The sequence below is a fragment of the Augochlora pura genome, chromosome 5, assembly GCF_028453695.1.
Source record: "Augochlora pura isolate Apur16 chromosome 5, APUR_v2.2.1, whole genome shotgun sequence".
In the NCBI taxonomy this organism is placed as follows: domain Eukaryota; kingdom Metazoa; phylum Arthropoda; class Insecta; order Hymenoptera; family Halictidae; genus Augochlora; species Augochlora pura.
Genome location: NC_135776.1, coordinates 17948221 through 17975967, shown reverse-complemented (window position 1 = coordinate 17975967; position 27747 = coordinate 17948221). Strand labels below are relative to the sequence as shown.

Genomic DNA, 27747 nt, shown 5'->3' with positions numbered 1-27747 from the left:
AATGTTAAGAGAAAAGCAGGAGCTGAAATAGTTAGTAAAAAGATAAAAAAGAACAAAATGAAGAATGATGATGGTGAGCGAATACAGAAGGAGAACGCTATACAGAATTATAAAATTCAAAATGCAAAATGTAGCATGGTAGATTCATCGAGGAAAGGTATAAAACGACTTTCATCTGATGTTATTGGGAATCTCCCAGATGCTCGTATGAAAGTATTCAAAAATCCTGAGTCACAAAAGCTGCCGTCACGTTTAATGCCTCGCTCATTGCTTAGAAAGAATAAAATAAATGTAAAGCAAGACTTCATTTCATTAAGTTCTTATGGAAGTACAAGCAATTTTTATGTTTCAAATATTCAGAAAATAAAAAAAGCGAATATGAATTCGGAAGTGCAATCATTCAGACAGAAAATGCTTAACAGAAATCCACGACAACCTATTTCACACTATACGATGTTTCTGGAGAAACAAAAAGCTTCAAATAATCATTACCCCAGTGATAAGTCCTATTAAATACTTGCGTTATAATATGTACTATTAGTAATTTATGAGTGAATTTCAGTAGGCTGAACATTTCTTCCTTTTTTTATATTTGAAAGATTTTTAAATGGCTCCTCTGGTGTGGGAACACTGTTCAATACATTTTTTCGTATCTCTTTATATATTCTAAGAATTATGGGACTTTTGTGACATCAATTTTTATGTGCTTATTAAAAGTATTTGAAATTCGAAAAATGACATGATAATAATGATTGGAATTGCGAGATGACTGAAACTTTTCTCTTAAGTATCACTGAAATACTTGTTCTAATTTACTATGACTGTGCATAATCAATAATAACAATCGTAAATGTATAAAAAATAACTTCTAATTGAGGACATGAAACAAGTAAAAATTGATAAAAATGACTTTTGTCTTGTATTGGAAAGAAGTTTTCAACTTAATTGATAAATTACAAGGAAGTAAGGCGAGTAGAAGCGTTGTTAAATCTGTGATGAACTGTTGGTCACTTTGCTTCATAAGTTGCTGTAAGATACTTTTTTACTCTTATATTATTGCCGTGTATTAAATGCCATATTGTTACCGAAACATCCAATTTTGTACTATATAAAATTGTAAAAAAATACAACAATCGCCTGTTTATGCTATTTATCCCGCATGAAATGCGTTTCATGTTGTATATTTATAATGATATTTATAAATTTGAATTTTGCTAGATTTTTACGAATTATGAATAATTATTTTATACTGCAGTGGAAAGAATTGTTTTTTTTTATTATAGGATTAGATTAAAAATAAATGTAAATAAAATATTTTGTGTAATGTAGTTTGCGCTTTATGAATTTATTTCTATAACGCAGATTATATACATATTGTTTGAAAATGTATTCAGTTTAAATTAAAATAAAAACATTCAACATCATTATACATATAATATTATATATGTACAACATGTAATGTTATTGATCCTAGTAAATTTCGAGAGATTTATAATATTTCTTAATTCATTGTCATTGGGACAATGATCTTTACTCTGAAAATGTACATACATTATTATATATTTCTATTTCAGACTACAATATGTATTTAGTACATACATAGGTGGCGTATATACAAAGTTAACTTCATTTTTATTCTTATTGTGTGTAATACAATATGTAATGTTACATATTAAGTTGTATATAATTCGTGACCACGTGAGAATCACGCACACAATGTTCGTAACGTAGCCGAGTTGTATATGTACAGTCGTACATCGTATTACATGCGAGTTTGATACACGTGCTTTATGTGAGAGTCGACACAATAGTGAGAATACGATTCATAAATTAAAGTATATCGTGAATTTTTTTATTTATTGTTTTTCGGTGTTTGTTGTTATCAGTTAATTGTATAAATTACATTTGTTTACATTAAGATGCCTTCTATAAATGAAGATAACCAAAAAGAACAAGTTTCGTATGAAAATGATGATATAATAAAGGATAAAAGTGAACTCTATCCGGAAAGAAAAGAACAACAATCTCGGAGTTGGATAAACAAAATTCTTCGTGTTGAAGAACGAGAAAAATTCGATAAATTGAAGTGTGAAGTGAATGTTTATAAGTGCGTAAAAAACAGTAAGTCTTTTTTTATAATTTCTAACCTGTGTCATTATTGCTTTGATAGAGTGAGTATAATCTAAAAATATTATATCTCTCAGAATATTTTTAATAAATAATGCTTGTACCTTTAACATTTTCAAACATTTATTTGTTTCATTGATAAATTCAATTACACTCAGTATTACATTTTTTTCAATTAAAACACATTACGTAGATGTTCACAAAAGTTTCAGAAGAGGGTGACTAGGAACAACAAAGTTTTCTTATTAGATTGTGTTATTGATACGTTGCTATTCATATTTTATTTAACCACAAACCTTTTGATAGTAATCATAAAAAATTATGCACTAGTGCCTGTACACAACGTAGGTGATATTTTGGTTCAAAGTCCCACACAACTGTCAAAACTGAATTATAACCCGATGATTGATTTTTAACTATTTTATCACCTTCCACGTAAAGAAATTATTTACATAGTATTCTTGAGAGTAACATAGTCGTGTACGTGAATGCGTCTGCTGCCGCATCAACGGTACCAGCGGATCGTGTGTCAATGATGGAGTCACTACACACTGTTACGTTCTTACTCACACTCATAAATGTTATTTGATTACATTCTCACCATGAATAGCATTCACAAAAATTAACTATATTTTTAAATATGTCCTATCACGTTAACGATCGGCTTGGAACTTTTATTAAGATTTTATTAAGTTTAAGTTTTTTTCCCCTACTTCCGTTTGCTTTTTCAATTTTTCCATTCTTACATTATATTCCGTTTTCTTCCTCTAATAATTCTTCTTTTTGTTTCTTATAGTTCTCCATTTTTTGTAATATTTGTTTAATTATCTGGTCTGTACTTTTTATTTTTTTTTACTTCTAATCAAAGTTAGTCATACAGTCTCGATTATAGGAGTATGAAACGTTTTATTAAATTCCGACACAAAAAAGTTATACAAAATATTTCAAATTTACTTCTTTTAATATTCTGGTAATTTTAATATTAATATATAATGACATACTTTTATTTAAGAATACATATTTTAGTAAAAGTAAAGCCACAAACACATTGTTATTATTGTTATAAATATGTTACATAATTATCTCAACATATTTTTCACAATAATAATATATGCAATGTGTTATTTTACTGAAATATGTTAATATATTATAATATATGTCTCCGAATATTTTAGGTGCTCTCGTTAAACTCATGATGGCAGCTTTAAAGAGTTCTGGATGGTATGTAATTTTAAAACTTAAGTAACAATGTTCTACCAATTCAATTATCCTGAAACTTTTATTTTTGTTTAAATTGCTCAACCAAAGAGTTATTTGCGAAAATCGCACTTAAAGGCTAAATTATTTTACTTCAACCTTTTCAACATTGGCGGGAAAAGGATGAAGCTACGTCGCGTAAATTTCATGGTATCGATTTCGCATAATGCTGCACAAAATGTAGTTTTCAACTATGTATTATAATCGTTTGATTTTCCCTTGCTTTTCCACCTCAAGCACATCTTTTTAATAAAATATATAAATATTATATTTACAGTGAAATTGATCTTCGCCGACATATCACTTGCGAAGTTTGTGATACAAAAGTGACAGGTGGATATGATCCCGAATTAAATCAGGTAAATCTTAAGTATAGTTTTGAAAATATTTCGTTCTCATCTTCACAGAACTACTCGTGGTTATCCGAAGTAAAATAGTTAACATCACAGTGTAACTTGCTCTACACTATATAAAATATAGATGTATGTACAGGGTGTCCCAAAAATCACTTACAGTCGGGAAACGAGAGGCTAATGAGGTCTTAATAATTTTCGTCTTTCAGATTATAGTTTGTCAAAATACCGCCCCATCTCAAGGATTAGTGCAAGGTGTTTTAGCTCATGAAATGATTCATATGTTCGATTTCTGCCGTCACAATTTGAATCCAAGAAACATCGACCATATAGCTTGCACAGAAATCAGAGCAGCCAATCTGTGTCATTGTAGTTTTCTAAGTGCATGGGTACAAGGACTTGCTTCGCCCTTTAACGTAAAGGAAGCGCATCAAGTAAGTGAACAGTAGCATATTTCTTTTTATTAGAAACATTAAATTTGTGCTTACGATCATTCTTCTGACCAAATTCGTATATTTAATAGCTTCTTCAGTAGCTTGTTTTTAAACTTCTTGTTTTAATCTATCTTTAAATTCTGGCACTGTAAATAAACTTAACATCGCAGGAAGAATGCATAGAGCATAAAATTATCTGTATATTCCGAGCGGTAAATTTGCTAAATCCGAATTGTACACCAATGATTTTTAAATTGCATTTAGATAGACAGTGAAAGTATAAAAATCGTTGAGATGCAATCGACATTTACATTTTTCGTCGCATCGACTGTTTATGTTTATTATATACAGTGTAGTATTTAATATATTATAATATTTGTTGCTTAGAATTGTGTCAAGGACAAGGCTATTAAATCGATACTTTCAACACGAAAAGTTACGGAAACTGAAGCTCAAGAAGCTGTGAATCGAGTTTTCAAAAAATGTTACAATGATTTGGAACCCGTCGGAAGACGGCTTCGTAGGAATTCTGAGGATATGGAAAAAGCTTATATGGAAGGTCCGTTCTACGGATACACAGACTAATTCGTATAATTTACGATGGTGAAGTAGCGCAAACGACTGTATTATAATTTTTACCAAATGGTTGCACACTTTTGTGAAGCATTTAATGTCAAGATTATTTAGCTCTATAATTCAATAAAATATATAAAACTTGTAAACATTATTTTAAAAAATACTTCGGTTCTGCTTGTGAGATATCAACCGATGCGAGTTTCGACGATTCATTTTTTAAAGCTCATGACTATAAAATAAAATCTTTAACATATCCATAAAACAATTTTTTTACAACATTCTTACATTTGGAGATAATTGGATGTTCCGGGACTTTTTGACCATAAACATGAAAAAAGGGAACAAGATTAAAATGATTGTTTAACAGTCTTTCAAGATTCTTACCTATTCGTGTTGAAAAAATATGTTCTACCCTACAACGTTTTACAATAACTTTGCTTTACTCTTGAAATGCATTGAATATATTGACTTAACTACTATAAACTCTAAATATGCAGTCATCAGCTCGGTATCATCTAGGGTTTATAAAATATCATAAACGAAGGTTAATACCGATTGCCCAGGTCTCACCACGAGGAGGTTTCTGCATAAGAGACCCGAAAGGATGTCAGATGAAAAATCATCCGTTCTGATACGCACAACTCAGAACACAATTTAATGTATATACAGATAAATTTTTTATTTTAAAGCATTTTACACAACGCTGCTCTACAGTTATTTACGTAAATAAAATAATGTCGATCCAAGAGCGCGCAGGTCGGTGCATGAAACAGTGCAACGATCGACGAGCTACTATAATTTTGCACCGATGTCCGTAGCTCGTGTTGAATTTATTTGCCAAAGAACGTATGTATGTTTTACGTACATCGTTTGTTTGGTCAAGTTCCATTTTTCTTCTACTAATCCGTCAAGGTAGTCAACTATACATATACACGCGTGCAACGATTGTTAACTGTTGCCGTTAAGAAAAACGTAATATCAAAACAACTATGCCGTATTTGTTATTTAACTGAATTTACAGAAAACGCTTCAATTCGTCTAAATGCAATAGCATCCGTTTTGGCAGTATAATTTTTAGCGTTTCAAATAAAAGTATCATTAAATATCATACAACATCTACGACATCTTGGAAAACCCGACGACGTTACTGCTGAACCAGTACATACAATAAATGTATACTAAGCATCGTAAATAGGAGATTTTTCCCTTTCTCGAACGAGTATAAAGAACGAGAAGACGAAGTGCATGCGGTTGTTTTTTTATTTCTTGTATCTTTTCCTTCCGTGTATGTTCGTGGATCCGAACTACTGTTTGGACAACTGACAACCAGATCGTAATCTTTTCAGCTTTAGAGTTGCGATCGGATTATGTTCGGACATTGGTCTGCATTATTTGAAACATTATGTGTAGCTTTTTCTTTTCAAACTCCGTCTTCGTTGAGGATAAAATGCGAACTTCCATTGCGGAACGTATGCGCGTACAATATACATATAAAAACGGATATAAGTAAGTGTAAAAACGCTTGAACGACTGAAATAAATGCAAAGATTCGAAAATAAATTCACCTAAATGGGAACTGTGTCGTTGCAACAGCTGCCGCAAGGAGGGATAAAAGAACGCCGCGAACGGGCGCAGAATTTTCTAAACGGGGTCTCGTGTATGCGTCGTCGGAACGCATCGTACCCCGCGCATTCGGAGCAGCACCGATCGTGTGTTTTCGTATCGCGTGTAACGAATCAGAATTTGTACATTCGCGTAACCGAAGTTTTTGACCGTTCACATTTCCGCGAAACGTATTTGAGCTAAAAGTACGTTCGCGGTATTTTACGTGTCGCCGCGTTAAGAATCGTGAAAATTCTCGATGAAAACAAAACTAGCGAGAAAATGTTGCTAACGATTTCCGCGATTGGTACGAAATCAGAGGTAACATTGGAGGCATGATATTGTTAGTTCGAAGTTTGCACGACAACGTTAAAGTCTCTAGGCGAAGAATAACGCGTTTCGAACGCGAAGTAATTATCCACTTTTCAGTTGGATAGTGGAGCCACGCGCCGCTAGCTGGCAAATCCCAGGTATTGAGATGAGATCGATCACAATCGCGATTGTGATCGGTGTCGGCGTTTCTGCACGTATTTAATCGTGTTCAGGCTTCGCGGCCGCGTGCGAAACATTCATAGCGAGAAAAACTTGAGGAAGGTCTGAGGAGGAATCGGAACATGAAGAGAGGCTTGATCCACGTCCGCTAGCTTCTCTTGAAACGCTGGATCCTGGTCGGCGATGCAAGGATGGCCCAACGACCGCCAAAATAAGCAACGACAGTTGCGGCACAATTGAATCATCTCTGCGTATTCTTCTCGTAGCCCGAACGACCTGAAACACATATTGATTAGACCTGGGAGACCATATTATAATTGCACAATCCTTATTTAAGGGCGTGCAGCGATATTGTAGTTTAAACAATCGTTCTTTTCCTGTTGATTTTGAAAGTCTAAGCAATAGTGTATTCATCAAACTGTGGTCAAGTGATCTAATTTAACCATCCAATACTGCTGTACGCCGGTAATGAAGAACAGTCTCGATTATTGTAACCGTGCGCACACACTGCACCTTCGAGCAATAGTAAATATAGTTTTCCAGTCTTTTCCAGGATTATTTTGTCTGGTAGCGGTTATCTGTTGGGGCGTAAAATGATACTGGGCGAGCTCTCGCCAAATTCTTTGTTCCTGAGCCAGAATAGCCAAATGTTCGCAGGCTTCCGATGAAGCTTCGATATCTCGTGGGTCGCTCAGTCGCAGAAGCACTTCTCGTCGGCATTCGGGAGGCAAGTCGGACCACTGCGGCTGTTGTTTTTCATCTGGCTGAAAACAAACACCGTGACGTTTAAATTAAACGATCGTTTACAAAATATTCGCGTAATTGTAAAATAAAAGACAAGGATCGTTTTGAATCTAAAATATTGCTTTTCATTGACTTGCGAATCGAAGTCCAAGAATGTCATCGGCGGCGTTATCAGTAGGCCGCACCTGAGTTATAGTGATCGACGACGCGATCTGCAAAATTCTCTCGAGAGCTGCTTTATGTTTCTCCCACAAGATTACAGAGCCTAGAGGTCTTCCCCCCCAACAGCACCCTGCGCTGAACGCTCGAACTCTTTCAATTAGACGGCGAAGCCTTCCGGTTTGTTGCTGCGACAACGACACTGCGAACACGCGTCGTAAAAAGATTAGTACAGTTTTGCGACTGACCGATCATGGATGAAAGTAATCCCATGCTCGCGAATTTTACCTTCCAGCGCGACTTCTTCCAGCATGTTGAACAAAACTCGCTGAGCGCATCCGCTGAGGCCACCCATTCTGTGACTGACCAGAAGGTCGAGCAGTCGAACGATGTAATTGAAACGCCGACAATCGTGCACCGCGGATAAAAAGTCAAGCCTCTTTAGCGCGTCGCTCAACCCGTTGAAACCCGCGATCTGCGAACAACGGATCAACCCCGCTGTATAGATTTTCCCTTGGTTTCTCCCTCCGATCAGTTCGGTTCTTAATCGAGATAGCAGTCGTACAAATCCCAGCCCGTTGTACGGTTTCTTTTCCCTTTCCCCCCATGCTTATTCGTCGCTTTCTGTCAACTCTGGTGCGATTATTGTCGGATCATTCTAACTCGCCTGCTAGAACTCTCAACTGCTGTCTCGTTATAGGGCAATATAACATAGGCTAGGTAAAATTGTATTTTAACGAATTGTTTTTCGTAATTTTGTCGATCCGCGCACAACAAATGTACAACCTTTCTAACCGAACGAATCGCATCTCGCAACGTTTCCCCTTTCGAGGGTCTGAGTTAAATATAAGCAGGTCTGGAACAAGTCACTCACCTCGCGCGTGCACTTGAGCGTGATGTGGCAATGCGGCTGGACGACGTTCTCTAAAATTATACGAAACAAAGAGAAAACGTTAGTTTGAAAAAGACTCATAGAACGGCGAGTCGGTGCCTTTCCGATCTAGAGGACGCAAAGGATTGGCACTCACCCTTCCTTTTGTCCTTTTCCTTCTTGTCGAGCGCATCCTTGTCGCCGCTGCAACAGCCAAACGGACCCAACTTACTCCTCCCTGATTTCTCAATCCGCGCTAATAAACCGTCCGAAAGCTATCAGCAGATTGCCTCGCGTGATCCTTGCGGTTCGTGCTATTGTAACGGGACGATGGATTCATCGATCGTAACGAACCAACGTTGAAATCGAACACGCAACAGCGCGAAATTGAAAGTTCTTTCATCGAGCAAATCCCTCGATCGGGACATTCGCAATCGATACTCGACTGACTGGTTCGACTTTTTGTGCTCGAGCAGTTGTATCTATTTTTTTCATATCCAGGGAACCGATTTCATCGATATTTCGATACCGCACGTGCAGCGGACAGTTTACAGTTGGACGAACATCTTAATCGATCTCTGAGAACCGAAAAAGAAGATGAAGGAGAATAGGAAAGAAGATATGATCAAGTATCCGATTCACGTGGGTTTCAGGTCGACGAATCGTTGATACCCGGTCGATGCATGGTCACTGGCAGAGACCTTGATGTAACGCGCTTACGCGTCGACACAAGGGAGAGAAACCTCGCACCAATAATTCACTGCATTATGTAACCGTCGGTAATGCTCATAATATATACTTGGCGACGAGTAGGTATGCGTGCACGCGTGCAAGAAAAACTAAGCGCGCAACAGAAGCGTGTGACGACAGCCTGAAACCATATCCAGTAACCGTATTGCTAGTACCATACTCGGAACTCGCCGAAACGGAAGTAGATTCACGAAATTGGTACAGGTCTGGTTCGGCTGGGTCACGACCTACTTCCGTATCGGGACAGGGTCACGGGATATTTCTCCTCCAACAATAATTCACCTATATTGCCGAGGAACGGAACGTCGCCTTCTCTATCAAAGATTCGAAGGAACAAGAAAAGGAATCAGCATTATTCGCAATTAATTTTACGATAGAACCCATCTCATCGCTATCTCCTTATAATTAGTTTATTCTATTATTTTGCATTCTATTAACTGTTATCTTTGACTAAATCCTCACAAAATCGAGAAATCAAAATATTACTTTGTTATACATCCTTAACGTTATCATAAAAGTTGCTAATCAAACTATCAAAAGTTTCTTTTCGTGACTTCGTGAAATTCGATTAAAGAAGACACAGAGATGCGCAGTTCAACGTGTTCAAACAATAAGTTTGTATACAAGGAAATCTGAACTTGATTCATAGCCCTCGGAAGTCGTAGTTTGCAATAGTTTTGGTACGAATCTCGGGTGTGGTGATCGTAGTTTCGTAGCGAGTCACGCGAACCCAAGGCCAACCGAATACATATCTACCTGCTGCACTCGAGCAGCGAATCGATGATGCACGTGTCACACGGTTCCGGAACATTGCGTGCGAGAAATCGAGATCGATGAATGCCCGTAAACAGTGAACGGAATGAAGAAGAAGAAGAAGAAAGTTTCGGAAAGTGGGGTCTCGTTTGTTCGACGAAGCGCGGGAAACCGCGGCGGGGACAGTCCGCTCGCATCCCTGTTCGTTTGCAGACGAGTCTAGGCATTCGCAGGTTTCACGGTCTCGCGGCGACGCGCCGGGCTTGGAGCGCAATATGCGTGCAAGACCGCGTCGGTGTACGTGTCGGTTACATTGGTCTTGTAGCGGCGAGTCATAAAGGAAGATGGGAATAGATGCAGGCATAAACCAAACACGGCGAGTAAGCGCGTGCGCGCGCGCTCGTTTAATTGGAATGTTTCCTCGTGGACGAATATCGTAAAGAACTGCCAAAGCCGGCTTCGGGTCTCGATTCTGGTAAAAGCAGTTTGCAAAAACGTGCAAACGTCATCCCGACTAAGAACGGTTATTCTTGGAATTGTGGTCGAATCGGTATAAACTTTGCGCGAGCTGTTTCAAATATTCGGGTACAGTAATGCCTCGCTGAAGCAAAAGGTCTACGTTTCTAAGGAAGCTGCTTCGTTTATGAAAATCTTTATTATCAGAGGTAGAAATTAAACACGGCCAGATTCGAGATGTGTTGTTTTATTGAGAAGAAAAATTATACACGTATAAATTCAAGTAATATAAATTGGTTTTAGAAAAAGTTTCTTTCGTTCAACAACTATGCGTAACTGGGTCACTTTCACTTAAAACGTTTAGGAGTATGCCTCAGAAATCAGCTTCGCTGTCGAAGGATCCGTTGAACGAGATATTACTGTACTTTGTTCTCTCGTCGGGCTGTTCCTAATGTAGAAGAACAACTCCATTGATAAAGTTGTCGCGCGACACAATGAATCGATAAGTTTTACAAAAGCAACGTATGAATTGTCGCGGATCAAAGACACTAGAAGAACGAGTCCAACGTGAGACACATCTGTCGCGATGTTTATTTACATATCGCAATGGAATCGTCGAGCGATTTGGTTCCGTACCGATCGAGAGATGTCCACGAAAATTACGCAAGTAAACACATGCAAAAAGGACGATCGCAAGAGGACGAAACAGTTGATGCTGTATGCAACCGGGAAACATGGATGAGCTCTCGCAAATGAATCGTTTAAATGGCACGGAATATGCCCGGCGAACGTATTTGCACGAGCAGCGGATCGAGGGCCGCGACCGATATGACTGACACGGTAGCACAACTGTAAACAAACCGAGAACCAACTGTCATTCGATCGATGTAACAGCTGTCACCGTGGCCAGCTATCTGGACGGGACCGCTCGTTAGCGTCCGTTCTTATTTCCAAAACAAAAAACGTCATCGGGAAGATGAAAAGAGTCAAGACGACAGTCAACTAGCCGCTCGCTCTGCGTCGCACTTACCGTAGTAGCAGTGAAAGCGTTTTATTGTTGGCGCACTCGAGGATTTTTTTCTTTTCCCAACCCTCGACGGTCTTGACCCATTCCTCACCAGGACTGCGCCAATCCTTCGATATGAACGGCATCGTCTGCGAGCAGAGCGCGAGACAAGCGTAGTCGCGCGCGCAACCGTACCTCTCCCCGCGAGAAACCTTGGAAAATCCAGCTCACTGTTTCGCGGACGCCCAATGTTTGGCAGCGAGACAGCACGGTTCGTTCGGTCTGCTTCGCGGCTCCGATCGACCGCGCATGGCTTTGTTTTACTGACGTCACTGTCCTATCAGCTGTGCGACCATCCGATCGCTTCGCTCTCGTCTGGATATGCTCTCGCCATCTTGAATCTTATTCCAGTGGCGCATGCGTGGTGAAACACACGATACTTCACAGCCGCAACATAATTTAAACTTACCTTGTGCATGCACATTCGAATGAATATACAAAATCATCGACCACGTGTTGTAGATTACTATTACAATTGTTTCCAATCAAATGAAGATAGAGAAATTCCTATAGCGAACTTAAACATTAATAACTGAAAGATAAACCCTTATATTTTGATTTGTAAACCTATACACTAAACATATACTACACGCAGTCGAGCACTTTGTACATGTCTCAATCGTTTTCTTCTTTTTCGGCAGTGTATGTTTCATACGTTTAAGACGCGCTAGCACGTGACGCAAATTATGCTATCCGGACGAGTACAGAAAAGCCAGAAAATATGTACAATTTTTAAGTTATATTTAAATCGTTTAAATGTTTGCCTGTTTCCGAAACGTTCTGCGCAGTTATTGTATTGTTTTCAGTTTCTTTTCTTTCTTGTTCTTCTTCTTCTTCCGCCTCTTCTTCTTCCGATTCCGAATCTGTCGGTGGAAAGTCTGAAACAGCTATAGGAAAAGAAGGAAATAATACCGATTATATGTGTTAAGATCGTATAAGTAATTATAATTTTACCGAGTCTATCGATCTTTTCCTGTCTGGCATCGGCAAGAAATTGTTCTTGCGCCGCAATAATTTCTTCCGAATTCGTACACAATGAATATTTTTTCAGCAGTTCGTCATTTAATTCCAAAAAGGAATGACCCCAAGAAAATTTGCCAAGATAGAATTTGGCTTCCTCTGTAAATCCTGTTATGATCAATGCAGCTGCTATAGCTTCCACGCAACTCAATTGACAAGGTTTGCCGTAATTAATTGGATTCGCGGCGACTAGAAACGGCAACAGACGAGGATTCGGAGTTCTCATTCTACTAAATGGTGTGTCGTCTAAACGCGCCCAACTACAATCGACTACGGCGCAACCGTAATCGCGTACGATGTCACGATCGGTTGGGCTGACACACTGAAACAGAATATCTTACTTAAAATACAATATGCATATCATTCAAATATGTATACGATCAAATATGTATATGGACGAAATTCGAGCAGTGCTTGGTTATTAACTAAACTTTATCCTGAACTGAATCCTCTTATATGAAAGTAGATACCTATTAAATTTGTAACGGGTGCATATACCTTTTGGCCAACTGGGGTCAGTACTAAGCCTGGAAATCGAACACCTAACCTCAATATTTTCACCAGGCCATGCCTAACCAGTTTTCTACCGGAACATTTCTTTGGGTCGCATTGTCCAAGATCCCACATAGCGACCGGAAATGGAAGAGGCCATTTTTCGTCTTCCTCTAAAGAGATTTGCCAAAATAGTTTTTCTCAGTTTCTTCGGAAACATGCAACAAAGTGTATCTAACCTGGTTCTTCGTCCTCTTTATCAGATTTATCTCTTTCTTGGCGATACCTCTCTTCTTTTCCAACTACATGACGAGGTCGTCTCGTCAATACGTTCTTTTTATTTTTCTTCCCGCGGGATGACATGAACGATAGTTCTAAATAATTTCTAATTTAACACTAAAGAATCGCGCGCCCTTCGATGCTATACGAGACTATGTAACTTGTCAATACACTCACACGAACTGAACTCTGTCACGTGTAAACGTAGAACACGGCATGCACTTTGAATGGCGAACACATACGTAAACACATGTACGTGTAGCTATGCATTCATGTACATATAATGTTTGTGCCAAGATATGTAATACATATTTCAACATTCACTATAGAAATAGCCGCATTTAACTCTGATTTATGATACTATCATTTTGCCATATATAAATACAGTTTTAATTTATGAAACTAGTTTGTATCAATCAAAAATATTGTTAGTTTTTGGATACAGTTTATTTGAGATACGTTCTATCCAAACATAGAACACTGTTATTTTACAAATAGAAATTATTTTTCTATAACACTTCGTGGTTCTATGGTTAGAGAAAGCTAAAGTATGATTCTGATAAGAAATGTTCATCTTGCACATATTTGGATATGACCGAATGGATAGTTCCACTGCATCAAACGGCCCTGAAACACTCCCATAGTGTGAGTAACAAGACAAGTAACAAGTGGCCGTTCTGTTCTCAATCGGTTCGCGGAGCACAAATCGTTCAGAGAACGATGCTTCTCTGAACATGTGTTTGCAAGCGTTTCGATCCGTATAAGAATGCATTGTGTACTGTGATATTCCGTTTACTTAGAAGGTAGGTAGAATGTTGTTATATCGAATTCAATAATATATCTGTAACGTTCGTATTATAATCCTGCAACTTCATATAAAAACAATAACTGGCTAATGCGTATTTGTGCAACAAGACGTGGATTCAGTTTTTTTTTCATTTTAATGATGTTATTATTTTATTCGCGCTGCCCGTAACCCGTAGGATATGGATCCAGGTACTTAAATAATCCTTCATACACATTCATAGACTTTTTAAAAACACAATTTGCAATTCACGTAATTATGTAATTGTTCTGTGCATTGAATATTCTTTACGCGCGTACTTAATACACGTAGTTCTGCAAATATAATATATAGTAAGTTGCACGTATTTAATAAAACTATATATACAAGTAAAAATAATTTGATTGCTTTGCATCAAACTATTATTGTAGATATCAATAATTTTAAATATCTAACCATAATTATTTATTTTATTAGAAAACGTTGGCATAGATACAATTGTTAAGGTTGCAAATTGGCTGCGTGGCATTTGGGAGATGAGACGTCGAACTGGCCCAGTACAGCAATGGGTTGACTCATTACCATCACCCGTAAAATCAAATTTATCAATGGCAAGCCCATGTCAAGATGTACCTTTGGAAACAGTTACTGCTTCTTCATTGACACCAACAGAGCCTAAAGACATTCCATATTTTGTGGGACTCAAATCCCCAACCATGACCATATCAGCGCCTATTAATGTTCCTAGTACATCAGCTATCAATACATCTGGCCTACCGAGGTATAGATACAAGATAACCTTTTCAACATCTACACTTAAAATAATTGTTTAGAGTTCTATAATTCTGTGTAATTTTAGCTCACTGCCTCATAAACTGGTACGTGATCCGAGTTTGCAGTCTGACAGTAGTCATTGCAGCAGCGTGGAAAGCTTGTTAGAACTGAGGAAAGCTGATCCAGAAGCTGTTTTACTTGGCCTAGGATTTGGTGGCTGTTCAGGAAGTCCTCAAGAAAATGGTTCTCTTTCCCGCATACCAAAAAGGTTTTTACAACCATCAAAACTCAAAGGCATAGCAATTAATGATTTTGTGAAACACCAACAAGAAACTAGCGAGTCTTTTGATTCTGTATCTTTAGGATACCGAGGATTAACAGGTAAAGTATAGAACAAGTCATAAATTAATGTCTTGATGTAAAAATGAAGTATTGAACAAGAAATAAGTTAATCTATAAATATCAGTACATCAAATGGCAAAAAATATGTACAAGCTTTATGGATAAATTCATGAGAGTCAATAGTGATACTATGTTATGGGAATAATAATTTTGTAGGAAGCGATGGCACATTATCTGTGTCTCGACTATTTCTACAACGCAGACATTCTGGACCAATTAAATTTGTAAGTCTACTGACAGATAGGACACATAATTTACCATAAATTATGATTTCTATTTTAATTTTTTCATAGCTGTTTGTGAATGTGTATGCAGTGGGAACATTTTTTAATCTCTTTTATTTTCATTGACCTCTTAAGAAATGCAGAAAACTATTAGTATATTATAGTGTCATCAATCAAAGGGGATTTTTATTTATTATATTACCTAAAGTAATGCTTGTAATGCTAAAAGTTACATTTATTCATAAAATTTGAGAATGCCAAATATTTTACTTTGGGATTTACGTAGTGGATATAATTATCAATTATAATTTTTCCCTTTAATCCGTAATCGTTATTATTGTTGTTATTATGAGTTATTAACGTTATTGCAATTATAAAGTATATTATACAGTTCGTATTAAAATAATTTCCTGTTATATGTAATAGGTTCACCATACGTAGCACCGTCAGAAATTGTACAAAAAATTATGCAACGTTTACGAGAACACGAAAGCCATGAACACGATCCATATGCGATGTACAATTCTTGCGAGCAATATAGTCCGTTTCAACAAAGCGGCACGCTGTCAGTATTATCGCCCGATAATAGACAGTTTTTAGAGAGACCACGATCGAAAAGTCCTGATATGCGTAATAAACGTATGATTATCGGTAAGAAACGAGTACATTTTAGATATTTCTTTAATTAAACACATTTTAATTTCATGTGGCAAATTTTTGTGTGAAAACATACATGCTTCAGGACAAAAGTCTTTCGCGTTTGGGAATGACGGGGACCTAATTGAAATCAATCCTTCCGATATGAAAAGAACCTGCGAAGACAATCTAAGAAGCAATGATCCTAATTCAATTGAAATATCGCGAATATCTAGAAATTTAGAAAACACGATTGTGGATGAAACGTTTGAAGACATCAAAATCCAAGAAATGGACAAGATAGTACCAAAGAAATTACTGTTTGACGACAGAATAGAACTTTGCGATGATAATATCAATAAATCACTAGATACATATACAGAGCGTGTAGATGTACAAATCATAAAATCGAAGAACAATATGGATTGCAAAGAGGATAACTTATTAAATACAAAATTACAAAATTTCTCTGATATTCGAAGAGCTAGCGATGGATCCTGCGATACAAAACAACATGGAGAAGATTTAACAATGGAGCAGGCACGAAGGCACAGCGATAGCTTTGTTCACACGATTGAGAATGGCAGTAGCGAATCGGTTTTATCACAAAGAAGAAAAACGTTAAGACGTCAGGCTAGGATAAACGACGTAGATGCAGTAAATTATTGTAGTTCCAAGTCGTGTATTTCCGATACAATGGAAGAGAAAGTAATGAACTCGCAAGAAAAGATAAATACCTGTGAACATAGTAAGAAGATTCATGCGAAATCGTTTCAAAAGATCACGAAGAATGCGAAATCAAAAATTGAAGATGAAAGTTGTAGCACACTTTTAAAAAATATAGATGATTCTATTCAATGTATAGATGATAATTTAGATGAAGAAAAACAACATAATGTCAGTAAACATTATGTAGAAAAAAATCAGTCTTTAAGACAAACATGTAACGATAGTGGAGAGGGTACGGCAAATTGTTGTTGTTGTCGTTCTGGCTCTACGAAGTATTGGAAAAAGATGGATAAAATTATTCAAGAAAATAAGAATTTTGAAAAAATAGTGAAAAAAAATAGAAGGGAAATGGCGGAAATTCGTGAAATGTTGAGTAGTGTATTATCCGTACGATTAGAACCAGGATTTTAATCAGAATGTATAAATACGACGCCGAAACCATTTTCGGTAACATGCAAACGATGAGAATGATGGATTAATCATACCAGAAAAAACATTTTATCTCGTACACTATGTATCAAGTTCCACTTCACTGATCTATTTCAAGTATGAAATATTTATTTTACGCGTATCAGTAAGTAGCGCTGCGTGATTTTTAAACATCATACTTGTAGTAAAACTGGCACATGAAAGTATCTCAGGAAGTAATTAGTATCATAATAACTGTCAATGCCAATGGTTTATGTACGAAGGAACATCTTTATTCATAACAGTTGCGTTTTTGTGTTTACAGTTATAAATAAAGATGTAGATATTTTGTTATGTTTTTAAATTTTATTCTTATTATATAGTAATGTAGAACAAATACCAATGTTCAATACACAATAACATTTACAAATAAGTTGTCATTGTCACATACAATTATAATATTTCGTTATGTTTGAATCTTACTTTTATTGTATTATATTATATTTGTTACTTTTAGTAGAATTCTCTTCTCTGTTGAACTTTAAAGTTATATTACTGTTACATCAACGTACGAATAATTCCATAGTTTCATCGTTCATATATGCAATAGACTATAAGCATGACTAAAATAATTAAAAAATTTTTTTATAAAAATCGAAAATTATGTCACATTCCGAGGGTCAATTAAAGAAGTTTGCAAAATTTCGTCCAGTAATTATTCAATCGTCTTATTTATAACTCAAATAAAATAGATTAGTGAAATACGTGATGGTTACTGAACATTGGTACGTACGTGCAATGTCTTTGTTCACGATCAGAATGTTTCCTACTGTTCTTAGTAATCTTTGATATTTCACTTACAATTGCGACTGAAAATACAGTCGAACAAAATCTTTTCAGAAAGAGAATATTTTTCGTAAATACTTGACGACTGCTTATATATTTGTAGCGCGAATAACAACGTCAATACACTACATTCCGGATCTGTGTGAACATTGAATTTGTTTCTTATAGTATATAAATTGTTGTGTCGACCTACGAAGATATGAATTAATAATTTCATGCTTGCGAATTGCGTTAAACAAAAAAATATATTTTTTATACCATATTTTCTTCCCTTAATATTATATATTATAGAATATAATACATAATAAGTTCTTTAACATCTACAAAACAGTAGACGATTCAACATCGGAAAAATAGTAATAATTGTTATACATTTTTTGAATGTTTTTTCTTAGGATTTAAAAAGCAAAGAAAAATTGAAAAAATTTTGCTAATTTTATACTTTCTTGCCTATTTCGATGTTCACACTACCTTCTAATCTTCATTGTGATGATTAGACTAAAAGAATATACACTCTTGAAGTAGTGTAGCAGCTTCCAAAATTTATTCGCACAGCCAATACGAAGAAAGATCTGATTTGTAAAAAAGATGGATGTGCGTAATTTTTATTCAATAAGATTATAATACTCTTCTTTGTGCTCAAGATTCTCTATACTTCAATGGTTACAATTAATTTGTTTTTATTACGAAACGACTATTGATTTATTCGAGCTTCTCGGTAGCATCAATTATACTTGAACGCAAACGCTTACTAATTGAAGAAAATATGAATATAGCAGGTGTACTTATAGGTACTATAATTAGAAACATTTGAAGTACAATTTTAAATATTCTTCGATCTTATCTGAAATTTTAGAAAGAGAACTCATAGAATTGTTTTCAAATATATCATTTAATGTTTAAAATTTTAAACTTATAATGAAAATTATATTTCTTACTATATGCCTACATTCCAATAAGTTTGATGTACATAGATTATACAAACAGGATAGTCGTTTTTTTGTTTTGTTTAAGAAACGATGAAATGTACAAATATGGGAACACTGAATAAATATTAAACACAATTTGTTTTTACCCTCTTTTCTTTTTTTTTTTTGAATGCGATCCATAATTTATATCCATAAAACTAGTCCCAACATGATATATTACTGAACATGATTTGTGACAGTACAATTTATTTTTTGTTCACACTATTGCTATCGGCATAAATGCATTATACATTACACACTTATGGCCACGAAGGTTCCCCAAAATTGAAATAGAAAGTTTGAAACAATATGATTTTTTAGGGAAATTACACAATGATAGGAACACAACACAAACGGTAACTGACACTGTGATTTCTATATCTAACGTTTTGCATTTTGTTGACTAAACATAATGCAAGATTTTACTCAAAGTAACACTATACGATATAAATATTTAAAGTACAGTAGACGGCCATGTGAATTTTGAGATCATGATTGTGACTGTTACAAGGAAAAATACAAGACAGCATTTTAAAAATAATTTGCAGTTCAAATAAGAGTCCAAACTTTGTTGATATTATAAAATATGAGATATGAGTGGATAATGTGTGTATTTAAATAATTGGATAATGATAAAGGTACACAGATAGCTTTACTGTTAATTGAAGTGTGTATCTGGAATCGATAGTATCATCAATTACATATAAAGCTACGTTTTGCAACAAACTAAGATCCATGGTCCACTCAATTTTATTTTCAAACACGAATCTGCTAGAATATCATTTTGTAAACTGCATCTATGTGTAATCGTAATATGCTTGTGTAGTGTTTATTGTGTACATGTGAATGTAGATGTATTCTTTCTTAGCATACCTTAAAATGTATATAAACAAATAAGATCAATTTTGATCTTATAATTAGTCTTCTTTTTCTTCTCTGAAAAGAAAGGAATAAATAAACAATTACTGCTACGGCTCCAGTAAGATTATAGAGCATATATAAAGAAATTTTAGAACTTACTTTACAACTTCTTGCTGTTGCTGATCAAGATGAAGTTCAACAATTGTTTCTGTTCTACTTTGAACTTTGAAAGTCACTTGTGCTGCCAAGTATTTATCTTTGTTATTCACAGACCATCCAGAATACTGTAACAGACCAAAAGTTAAAAATCTAGTAACAAGTTCAACAGCAAATACTAGACATATGAAACTTACAGTCGATGTGCTTTTGTACAATGTCTTTCCTTCTTCTTTGAAAGGTAAAAACTTTTGCAGTAACGCTTTTCCATCTATCCTCCATAACGTTGGTTCCGTGCTTCCACCAATGTCTGCTTTTGCGACAACAAATGCGCCAGACTGTAGAAACAAAAATGAACAATAAAAACAATGTTTTCTCCCTATTAATCAAGCAACCTTATGTATGAGCGTACAGTAAAGTCTTTTGGTGTTTCTCCAGATGATTCGTTGAAGCTGTTATCATCAGAATCCTCTTCATCTTCATCTTCTTCTTTCTTAGATCGCCTTTTTTTCTTGGGTTTCTTTCCTGTGTCAGAATCAGATTCGTCGTCCTCTTCATCATCTTCTTCCTCATCCTCTTCTTCTTCTTCATCCTCCTCTTCTTCTGAATGTTGCCGCTTTTTGGCAACTTCCCTCTGAGGCCTCTTTTTAGTACCACTCTAAATAACATTAATTAAAATACATTACTTCAACATTAAAAAATGAAAATGGCACATGGAAAATTTGTTAACGGTACAGTTGATACGAATATGTTTAAAATAATCAGATTGAAAAGAATTGAAATCTATCTTGTAGGATCTACTTCAATGACGACTTTATTTGAATTTAGAAAATTGATCCTAAAATCAGAGAGAAACTGTAAAATACCACATGAAACAATATCACTCGCGGCGCACGCATGCATGCACACGATGCACAGGTAGTAGTTGTACTGTTTTGAAGAACTCATTGGCCGGCGCCACTGAGTGACCGGCCGGCAACGATAATTCGCGGCAGTAGCGACAACAGACGCGACTTCACGTTTATGACTGAGAAAAATTATTTTACACAAAAGAATGCTTCATTTCAGCATAAGACTTGTCCTTACATCATGAATCATCGATAGCTTCCATGTATTCACGATAGATCGAGCTAAATTATTTGCTAACCAGATAAAATTTTCGGGAATCTACGATGTATCGAGTAGCGTGTTTGTCACGGGTTCAACGGCGCTGTTAACACAGCAGATTCATATTTGAGAAGATTAATGAAAAACGATTTGCATCTGACCATAACATGGTCAGCTGCGTAATATAAACAGAGAATGGGAAACCACTAGAATGGAATCGCAAAATTAATCTCGGAAAACGTTAAAAATATTTCCATTACTTTCTCCTAAAAGTCGCGGATCAAAAGAAGATTCTGATTGACAGATCTTTACTCGTGAATAATGGCGTATGAATGTTTTTGCTCGAGGTCGAATCCGGATTGCAAGTCCTATTAGAAAATAAACGATTATGATCGGCAAGGAAATAAAGAGAGAAACGTTGAAGATACATAAGAATGAGGGAAGCAAAGCGATAGCGTGGGCTTACTTCGACTCCGGGCTCAGGAGTCCACTCTTCTTCAGAAGCCCCCTCCATTTCTTCTGGATCGTCTGCAGAATATTCGTCTTCGTCCGACACGTCCTTGGTTTTCTTCATGTTGCTTTTACGCGAAATGTTTGCAAACTTTCCCGAGGGAACTCACTGAACGATAGAAACAGTCACGAGACCACGTACAAATCGACCAACTAGCACGGAACTACCGCAAACAATATGGCGGTGTACGGCGGCAGGAATCGACTATCGCGCATAACCTCCTGCGCAGGCCGGATGCGACGTGTGACTTGCAGCTTCCTACGCGTTTCTATTAGCGCGGTAAGCATCTTCGTTTCAAATGAGAGACAGGAATCGCTGAAGTGTCCTTTGTTAACAAAGCCACGTTTACCTCGAACTATAAATTCGAAGTTTGTTTAAATTTAAATCGTTATTAAAATAGTTACGTAAAGATTAAAAAAGCATTCTTGAAATATCGAATAAAATAGTAAGATGAAAAACGGTTACACTTATGGAAACTCTGTAGAGATTTATTCATTGTACTATTAATAATATCGACCAGTTAACAGAAATATTTGATGGACGACACGAGATAATAACACAATGTTGTGTATTCTTACTTATTTGACCCGCCGGTTTCTTTAGGATCTTAGCGATTGGACGAAACTTCGAGGATTTAAAAGAGCTTTATCGGTCGCCCAATATCGGGTCGATACGAGAGTCGGCGCATGCGCCTGTGTCCGACGAAACGAGACGCTCCCTTCAGTATTTACTGGCCCCAAGAAACGGTTTTCGCCAAAGTGACATTGATTTCACGAAAATAAGGGAAGATGTTTGAACTTTACGGAGTTAATAAGGATAGTATGGTTTACCGGCCACCACCTCCGAGAAGAAAAGAAGTCGATATACTAGAGGTAAGTCATACTAACGTTCAATTATTTATTAACACTAGAATTGCTTCGAAGTATAAAGTGATCGGTTTTGAATTTTTTATTAAAATCTTAAGAATACTTTTCTTGATGAATGAATTTACATGACACTTTCCTGTAAATATATTTGTATGTTTTCAGTTGTTAAGAAATGAAAAATCTTAAATAGATCGCTTCGGCTCTGCTAATAGTTCTAATATTGATAAAAAATGTCTTCGTCCCGTACGTCAGGCAGACAACATTTATTGAAAGCATTTATTTGTTTATAAATAACAAATTTTTTAAATCTAATTATAAATCTTCTGTCAATCTGAAAGAATTATTTCCAGACGCGCCAGCAAGGCCCGTTAACACTAGAAAGTACGTGTTCCTATTTTTGCCGCACAAACAATGCACTGTAGCCGTGTAGAATGAATAAATTTTGCATTCCGTGTTTTATATTCTGTACGAGCCGGTTTGTTTTCTTAAACGAGAAATAATGTGTTTACAGACTTGCCTACAGCTATCGTCGCCGGAGTTGATGAGGAAATTGCCTAACGGTGATGCGCTGCATCATGCGAAGGATCCGGGTGTCTCCGCTTCCTTGGACAAAGACAAAGATCCACCGAGAGAACGTGGTATGTGTCTCTCTCACAAATTATTAGATACAACCGACTATAATATAGTAGCCGCCAAATATCATAAATCAGCTGCATAGTTTATTTTTAATTTATACTTTGACGAAACACATTACGAAACACGTTTCGATGAACGAAAGCAGTTTTAAGAAAGATATTTACGATCAATCAAGACAAAATTTGTATTGCTTGCAAATGCCTATTCTAAAATTGTTAATCAAGGAAATAAATTGAGTATAAAGATATATGTAGTTTTTTGTTCATGCTTGCAGGACATAGTATGCTGAGGAGATGGATCGTGATGGCAGGTTTTTTTTTCCTCGGATGCGCCCTGGTTGCTGGTGTAGGATTACCGTTAGCTTTGGAACTACGAAGTTCACATCTATTGGAAGCTAGACTTCAAGTGGTGCGACGAATGCTCTCCGAAATTCCTTTAGTTGACGGGTAATCGCAGAAAACTGCAGAACACGATAGTGTTGATTCGAGGTTGTCAAAGATATTGTGGTGTATGTGTCATTTCCGTGATTATGAAACACAAAGAATGTTATTAGTTACATACAAGAGTATTGTTTAATAACCAACGTAGTGAAGTTATAATTTATTTCACCTTCACGTTTAACATTTTTTCGTGTATTTTTTACTTTTCAAGACTAAAGTAAATCGAAAATGATATACACCACTATGACCTTAACTCCCTCAGTTAATAGACGCATTCGTTCTCACTGAAAAAGTACAATATACACATGTGTCAACAAACAAACGGAGATCTACCTTACATAGCTTACATACAATACATTTTTTTTTTTGTTAATTTTTATGTAGATAACCTTTTATACTAAATCGACATTTTCTAGTACTTTGACATTTATATACTCTATCTTTTATGTCTTCTTATATCACAGGCACAATGATTTTGCATGGAATCTTCGGAAGCATCAAGGAAGCATGAAGTTGCAAGACTTTCCGTTTAACGAGGATTTGTCGCGAAACGGAAGCTGGGGTCCCCAGTGGCAAACGGATCTGGTGCGATTGCGCGAAGGTATCGTCGGTGGTCAATTTTGGTCGGTCTATGTACCCTGTGAGGCACAATTCCTCGACGCTGTTCAACTCACCTTGGAGCAGATCGACGCGGTACGTAGATTGGCGACCAGGTATCCCCGACGAATGAGGTTGGTGACGAGCAGCAAGGAGTTGGAGAAAGCTCACAAGGATGGTGTGATGGGGAGCTTGGTTGGAATCGAAGGTGGTCACAGTATCGGCACCTCTATGGCGGTATTAAGAAGCTTTCAGCGACTCGGGGCGAGGTATATGACTTTAACGCACAAGTGCAACACACCTTGGTAAGTTTATTTCGCTAGAAGATGGGTAGCAGAGAAAAAGAAATGCTATTATTGTATTTTCAGGGCGGATTCGTGTACGGTAGAAGAACCCAGTTCCTTAGCACCGATGGATTTTCACAGTAACGGACTATCGATGTTCGGTAAGGCGGTCGTAAAGGAATTGAATCGTTTAGGAATGCTGGTGGACCTGTCCCATGTCTCGATCAGAACCATGAGGGATGCCTTGATGATAACGAAAGCGCCGGTGATATTTTCTCATAGTGCTGCTAAAGCGCTTTGTAATTCATCCAGCAACGTTCCGGATGATGTTCTTCGTAATTTGGTGAGAAGGAGGAATCGTCGGCGAAACGAATCGTATACTTTCCATCGAGCAAATTCGTTTTCGTTGTCACTCCTCGTCGTTCGCGCGTGACACACTCGGCGGTTTCCAATGAGTCGTCGCGGTTCGAAATCATTGTTTTCATCTCTGTTTCAGTCGGTGAACGGTGGTCTGGTTATGGTCAGCTTCGACAGTGCACACTTAAGCTGCGGCGATAAGGCCACCATGTACGACGTGATAGGTATGAGCGCGGCGATGCGTTAAAATAATATCGACTATAGTTTCGAGAAATCTCTCACGTACCTAGAAACGGACGACCCCTATGCTTGCTTGCCTTCCAGCTCACATCAATCATATCCGGCGAATCGCTGGCGTGAACCACGTGGGTCTGGGGGCCGGTTACGACGGTATATTAAGGTTAGCGAGCTATTTAAGCGTTCTGACTATCGCATCGAACGAGCACTTTGTCTCGGTCAACGTTGTAACGCGTACTGTCGAACGATAATAAAACGGTGAATCGCTTCGTTCGCCTCCGTTTAGTCCGCCGGTCGAACTCCCGGACGTTTCCGGCTACCCTCTGTTGCTGGCTGAATTAACACGGGATCGAAGATGGTCAGCATCGGATATCAAGAAATTCGTCGGCGGAAATCTTTTAAGGGTATTGAAGGAAGCAGAAAACTACGCTGCCACGGTGTCGCATCAATCTCCGATCGAGGAACTGATCCCTGAGAAGCTGATCAAGGACTCCGCCTATTGTAGGTACCACGTGGACGACGCGTGAAGCCGATCATCTCGGATCCAGACTCAATACGACGCCCTAGCCGGGTGTTTTTGTACTGGTAATATGCTCGAATCGTGTACTTTGTACCATTTTATCTTTGTACCTGGACTACTATATTTTACATTTTTAATAAAGTAGTCGCGAATTTTCCGCCCCGGAGCCTTCACCTGGTCCCTCCCCCCATTCAGCGATGTCGACGCGCGACGCGGAACGAAAAAGGAAATGGAGACAATATTACGATTACGATTTGAATTCGAGAACGAAACGAGATCGAGGACGGCATGATCTTAAATGAGATAATACTGTTACAACCAAAATGGATGTTAGCCTTAACCAAAATGGAGAGACGATTTGCCTTGCGATTGACGGCGAAGTTTTCGCTGTGATCACCTTCTACGAGAAATGTATGTCGAACCAATTATTTCATTTCATATCCATCTCCCGCTGTGGTTAACGAACAACGACAATCCCAGATGGTTGTTTCAGTTAAAAATAGATCGAGCTTTCCAAAATAATTTCGCGCGGCAATGTTTCTCCCCTGTATAATACGCGCGTCTACGTACGACTGCGACTACATATGTATAATCAAGTCCGTGGCCGGAAAATATTGCCCCCGTAATTATGCGAGCGTGACCTTAACACTCTTACTCGCCGGCAGTTACTATTGCGTCCGCGAATAGCTTGAAAGAAGTATTCACTTTTCAAGGTTCCAGAAGTGGGTAATTTTCGTCAATCTTTTAACGGGAAAGAAAAAATTCTGTGTAAAGTATCATTGAATACTTGTGTTCATTAAAATTCGGACGGTAGGCGTGTTTCTGCGAAAATTCGTGCTATCAAATCTTTATCGCTACTGTTATCGACGAAGTATCGTAATCATTTTTTTTCATATATATTTACAAAGAGACACGCCTTCTGGATTACGAAGCAAAAATAAAAATAATGATATTTCACACAGCTGTGACATCAACTTCCTCGTATCATACAATCTCAGATCTAACCGGCATTGTCGATTTTCTACCCTCGTAGATTCCACGTTCGCAGTTTGGTCTTGTCATAGTCCGCGAGAATACAGCCATTATTCCGAATGTATTGATTTTTTGATAACCAAATTTTCTATCTAGTATGTTCAATTTCACTAAAATTATTATACATAGGAGGATACAAGTTATACGGTAATTTTTTTCAAATAAGAAAGCTTTTAGAAAAAGAATTTCTTTTGGCTCCTCGGGAAGCAAGAAAAGAAGAACAAGCCGGTCTTGTTTCGAAAAGTATGGATAGGGGGAGAGACTATCATTAATAGGACACATATTGAATGGGACATTGCCATCATTTAAAAAATGATGAATCTTTTTACATTTGACGCGTGTCTAATCACACGTAATTTGAAACCACTGCCAAAGTTACGAATGAGACACAGAGAATATTTATTTCTAAGAATGTTCTATTTTTAAGATACTTTTTAAGATATTTTTGTTCAATTTTTTTAGCTTCTTTTCATTTTAGCTTCTTTTCAAGGATTAACTTCTTGTCATAAAATGCTAAAATGTGATATTAATCAGAGATGCAAAATAAAATTTACGTAATTTAAGATCATTATATAATATCATATGTACTTGGAATCAATAAAAGAACAGTACTCGATAAAATTAATACAAGGATTGCTTTATTTTGTTGCACTGTACCATTCATGAGTGTGCTCTCATTCTCTGTCTCCGTCTCATTCGATACAATCAGTTGAAGAATAGGTCAAACCACACTTTTTAGATAAATTGAGAAAAAAAAACCGTAGCTGATACTCATTGACACTTTGCATTCTAATAACAAAAGAACCGATCTTTTGTAATGTTCCAAACTACAATTATACACGGTCGCTCAGTTTTTCTGTTATCTTGTACTAAAAATAAGTGTCCCATTCATGGTAGTTCTCCCCGACTGTCCGACGCGCGCCGCACGTCGAATTAATCAG

General features: G+C 36.9%; 7 protein-coding genes and 1 long non-coding RNA gene across 10 annotated transcripts in view; 4 read left to right on the top strand and 4 right to left on the bottom strand.

Annotated features, from left to right (window-relative positions):
* LOC144469961 (uncharacterized) overlaps positions 1–1421 on the top strand; it is a 1997-nt gene extending 576 nt beyond the window's left edge. Inside the window, exon 2 of the mRNA XM_078180715.1 lies at positions 5–1421. Coding sequence (XP_078036841.1) covers positions 5–513 — 509 coding nt within the window. The 3' untranslated portion in view covers positions 514–1421. The remainder of the gene's footprint in view (positions 1–4) is intronic.
* Positions 1–5327, top strand: part of LOC144470338 (uncharacterized) — an 8258-nt gene extending 2931 nt beyond the window's left edge. Inside the window, exons 6-10 of the mRNA XM_078181343.1 lie at positions 1986–2121; positions 3303–3348; positions 3662–3743; positions 3947–4171; positions 4559–5327. Of these exons, the coding sequence (XP_078037469.1) occupies positions 1986–2121; positions 3303–3348; positions 3662–3743; positions 3947–4171; positions 4559–4756 (687 nt within the window). The 3' untranslated portion in view covers positions 4757–5327. The remainder of the gene's footprint in view (positions 1–1985; positions 2122–3302; positions 3349–3661; positions 3744–3946; positions 4172–4558) is intronic.
* Positions 5328–5413: 86 nt separating this feature from the next.
* On the bottom strand, positions 5414–11729 carry LOC144470194 (F-box only protein 32). 3 transcript variants are annotated; one of them, XM_078181100.1, is made up of 7 exons: positions 11605–11729; positions 8773–8819; positions 8619–8668; positions 8033–8219; positions 7771–7946; positions 7346–7605; positions 5414–7117 (listed from the first exon to the last, which is right to left on the bottom strand). In XM_078181100.1, the coding sequence occupies exons 1-7, from the start codon at positions 11724–11726 to the stop codon at positions 6919–6921; spliced, it is 1041 nt and encodes a 346-aa protein (XP_078037226.1). In that variant the 5' UTR covers positions 11727–11729; the 3' UTR covers positions 5414–6918. The 3 variants fall into 3 exon arrangements, with proteins under 3 accessions (XP_078037226.1, XP_078037225.1, XP_078037227.1); XM_078181099.1 differs by having other exon boundaries at positions 5414–7139; positions 7355–7605; XM_078181101.1 differs by having other exon boundaries at positions 7355–7605.
* Positions 11730–12372: 643 nt separating this feature from the next.
* On the bottom strand, positions 12373–13771 carry LOC144470195 (18S rRNA aminocarboxypropyltransferase). Its single transcript, XM_078181102.1, has 4 exons — positions 13392–13771; positions 13159–13325; positions 12595–12982; positions 12373–12527 (listed from the first exon to the last, which is right to left on the bottom strand). Exons 1-4 carry the CDS (start codon positions 13513–13515, stop codon positions 12373–12375), a joined length of 834 nt encoding a protein of 277 aa, XP_078037228.1. The 5' UTR covers positions 13516–13771.
* Positions 13772–13973: 202 nt separating this feature from the next.
* On the top strand, positions 13974–18955 carry Olf186-m (Ki-ras-induced actin-interacting protein-IP3R-interacting domain olf186-M). The gene is made up of 5 exons (XM_078181095.1): positions 13974–14234; positions 14693–14996; positions 15075–15370; positions 16042–16266; positions 16358–18955. The coding sequence occupies exons 2-5, from the start codon at positions 14752–14754 to the stop codon at positions 17389–17391; spliced, it is 1800 nt and encodes a 599-aa protein (XP_078037221.1). The 5' UTR covers positions 13974–14234; positions 14693–14751; the 3' UTR covers positions 17392–18955.
* A 322-nt stretch (positions 18956–19277) lies between these two features.
* Positions 19278–22052, bottom strand: LOC144470196 (uncharacterized). Its single transcript, XM_078181103.1, has 5 exons — positions 21793–22052; positions 20632–20877; positions 20417–20557; positions 20223–20347; positions 19278–20138 (listed from the first exon to the last, which is right to left on the bottom strand). Exons 1-5 carry the CDS (start codon positions 21898–21900, stop codon positions 20120–20122), a joined length of 639 nt encoding a protein of 212 aa, XP_078037229.1. The 5' UTR covers positions 21901–22052; the 3' UTR covers positions 19278–20119.
* Positions 22053–22489: 437 nt separating this feature from the next.
* LOC144470192 (dipeptidase 1) lies at positions 22490–27425 on the top strand. Its single transcript, XM_078181097.1, has 8 exons — positions 22490–22709; positions 23215–23341; positions 23614–23785; positions 24244–24681; positions 24745–25003; positions 25157–25241; positions 25342–25417; positions 25541–27425. The coding sequence occupies exons 1-8, from the start codon at positions 22626–22628 to the stop codon at positions 25779–25781; spliced, it is 1482 nt and encodes a 493-aa protein (XP_078037223.1). The 5' UTR covers positions 22490–22625; the 3' UTR covers positions 25782–27425.
* On the bottom strand, positions 23350–24619 carry LOC144470199 (uncharacterized). Its single transcript, XR_013494085.1, has 3 exons — positions 24454–24619; positions 23949–24063; positions 23350–23799 (listed from the first exon to the last, which is right to left on the bottom strand). It is a non-coding gene; the product is annotated as an uncharacterized LOC144470199 (long non-coding RNA).
* Positions 27426–27747: the final 322 nt, after the last annotated feature.

Excerpts from the sequence above, each read along its gene's own strand:
- LOC144470194 (XM_078181099.1), bottom strand. The coding sequence starts at position 11,726 with ATGCCGTTCATATCGAAGGATTGGCGCAGTCCTGGTGAGGAATGGGTC. Across the intron at positions 7,947-8,032 it reads GGAAGAAGTCGCGCTGGAAG|TGTCGTTGTCGCAGCAACAA; the intron begins GTAAAATTCGCG and ends GCGTGTTCGCAG. Across the intron at positions 7,140-7,354 it reads ATATTTACTATTGCTCGAAG|GTCTAATCAATATGTGTTTC; the intron begins GTGCAGTGTGTG and ends ATGGTCTCCCAG.
- LOC144470195 (XM_078181102.1), bottom strand. The coding sequence starts at position 13,515 with ATGTCATCCCGCGGGAAGAAAAATAAAAAGAACGTATTGACGAGACGA. Across the intron at positions 13,326-13,391 it reads TAAAGAGGACGAAGAACCAG|AGGAAGACGAAAAATGGCCT; the intron begins GTTAGATACACT and ends AAATCTCTTTAG. Across the intron at positions 12,528-12,594 it reads GGAAAAGATCGATAGACTCG|CTGTTTCAGACTTTCCACCG; the intron begins GTAAAATTATAA and ends CTTTTCCTATAG.
- Olf186-m (XM_078181095.1), top strand. The coding sequence starts at position 14,752 with ATGAGACGTCGAACTGGCCCAGTACAGCAATGGGTTGACTCATTACCA. Across the intron at positions 15,371-16,041 it reads AGGATACCGAGGATTAACAG|GTTCACCATACGTAGCACCG; the intron begins GTAAAGTATAGA and ends TATATGTAATAG. Across the intron at positions 16,267-16,357 it reads TAATAAACGTATGATTATCG|GACAAAAGTCTTTCGCGTTT; the intron begins GTAAGAAACGAG and ends TACATGCTTCAG.
- LOC144470196 (XM_078181103.1), bottom strand. The coding sequence starts at position 21,900 with ATGAAGAAAACCAAGGACGTGTCGGACGAAGACGAATATTCTGCAGAC. Across the intron at positions 20,878-21,792 it reads CTCCTGAGCCCGGAGTCGAA|AGTGGTACTAAAAAGAGGCC; the intron begins GTAAGCCCACGC and ends AATGTTATTTAG. Across the intron at positions 20,348-20,416 it reads TGTACAAAAGCACATCGACT|TATTCTGGATGGTCTGTGAA; the intron begins GTAAGTTTCATA and ends GGTCTGTTACAG.
- LOC144470192 (XM_078181097.1), top strand. The coding sequence starts at position 22,626 with ATGTTTGAACTTTACGGAGTTAATAAGGATAGTATGGTTTACCGGCCA. Across the intron at positions 23,342-23,613 it reads AGATCCACCGAGAGAACGTG|GACATAGTATGCTGAGGAGA; the intron begins GTATGTGTCTCT and ends TCATGCTTGCAG. Across the intron at positions 25,242-25,341 it reads CACCATGTACGACGTGATAG|CTCACATCAATCATATCCGG; the intron begins GTATGAGCGCGG and ends CTTGCCTTCCAG.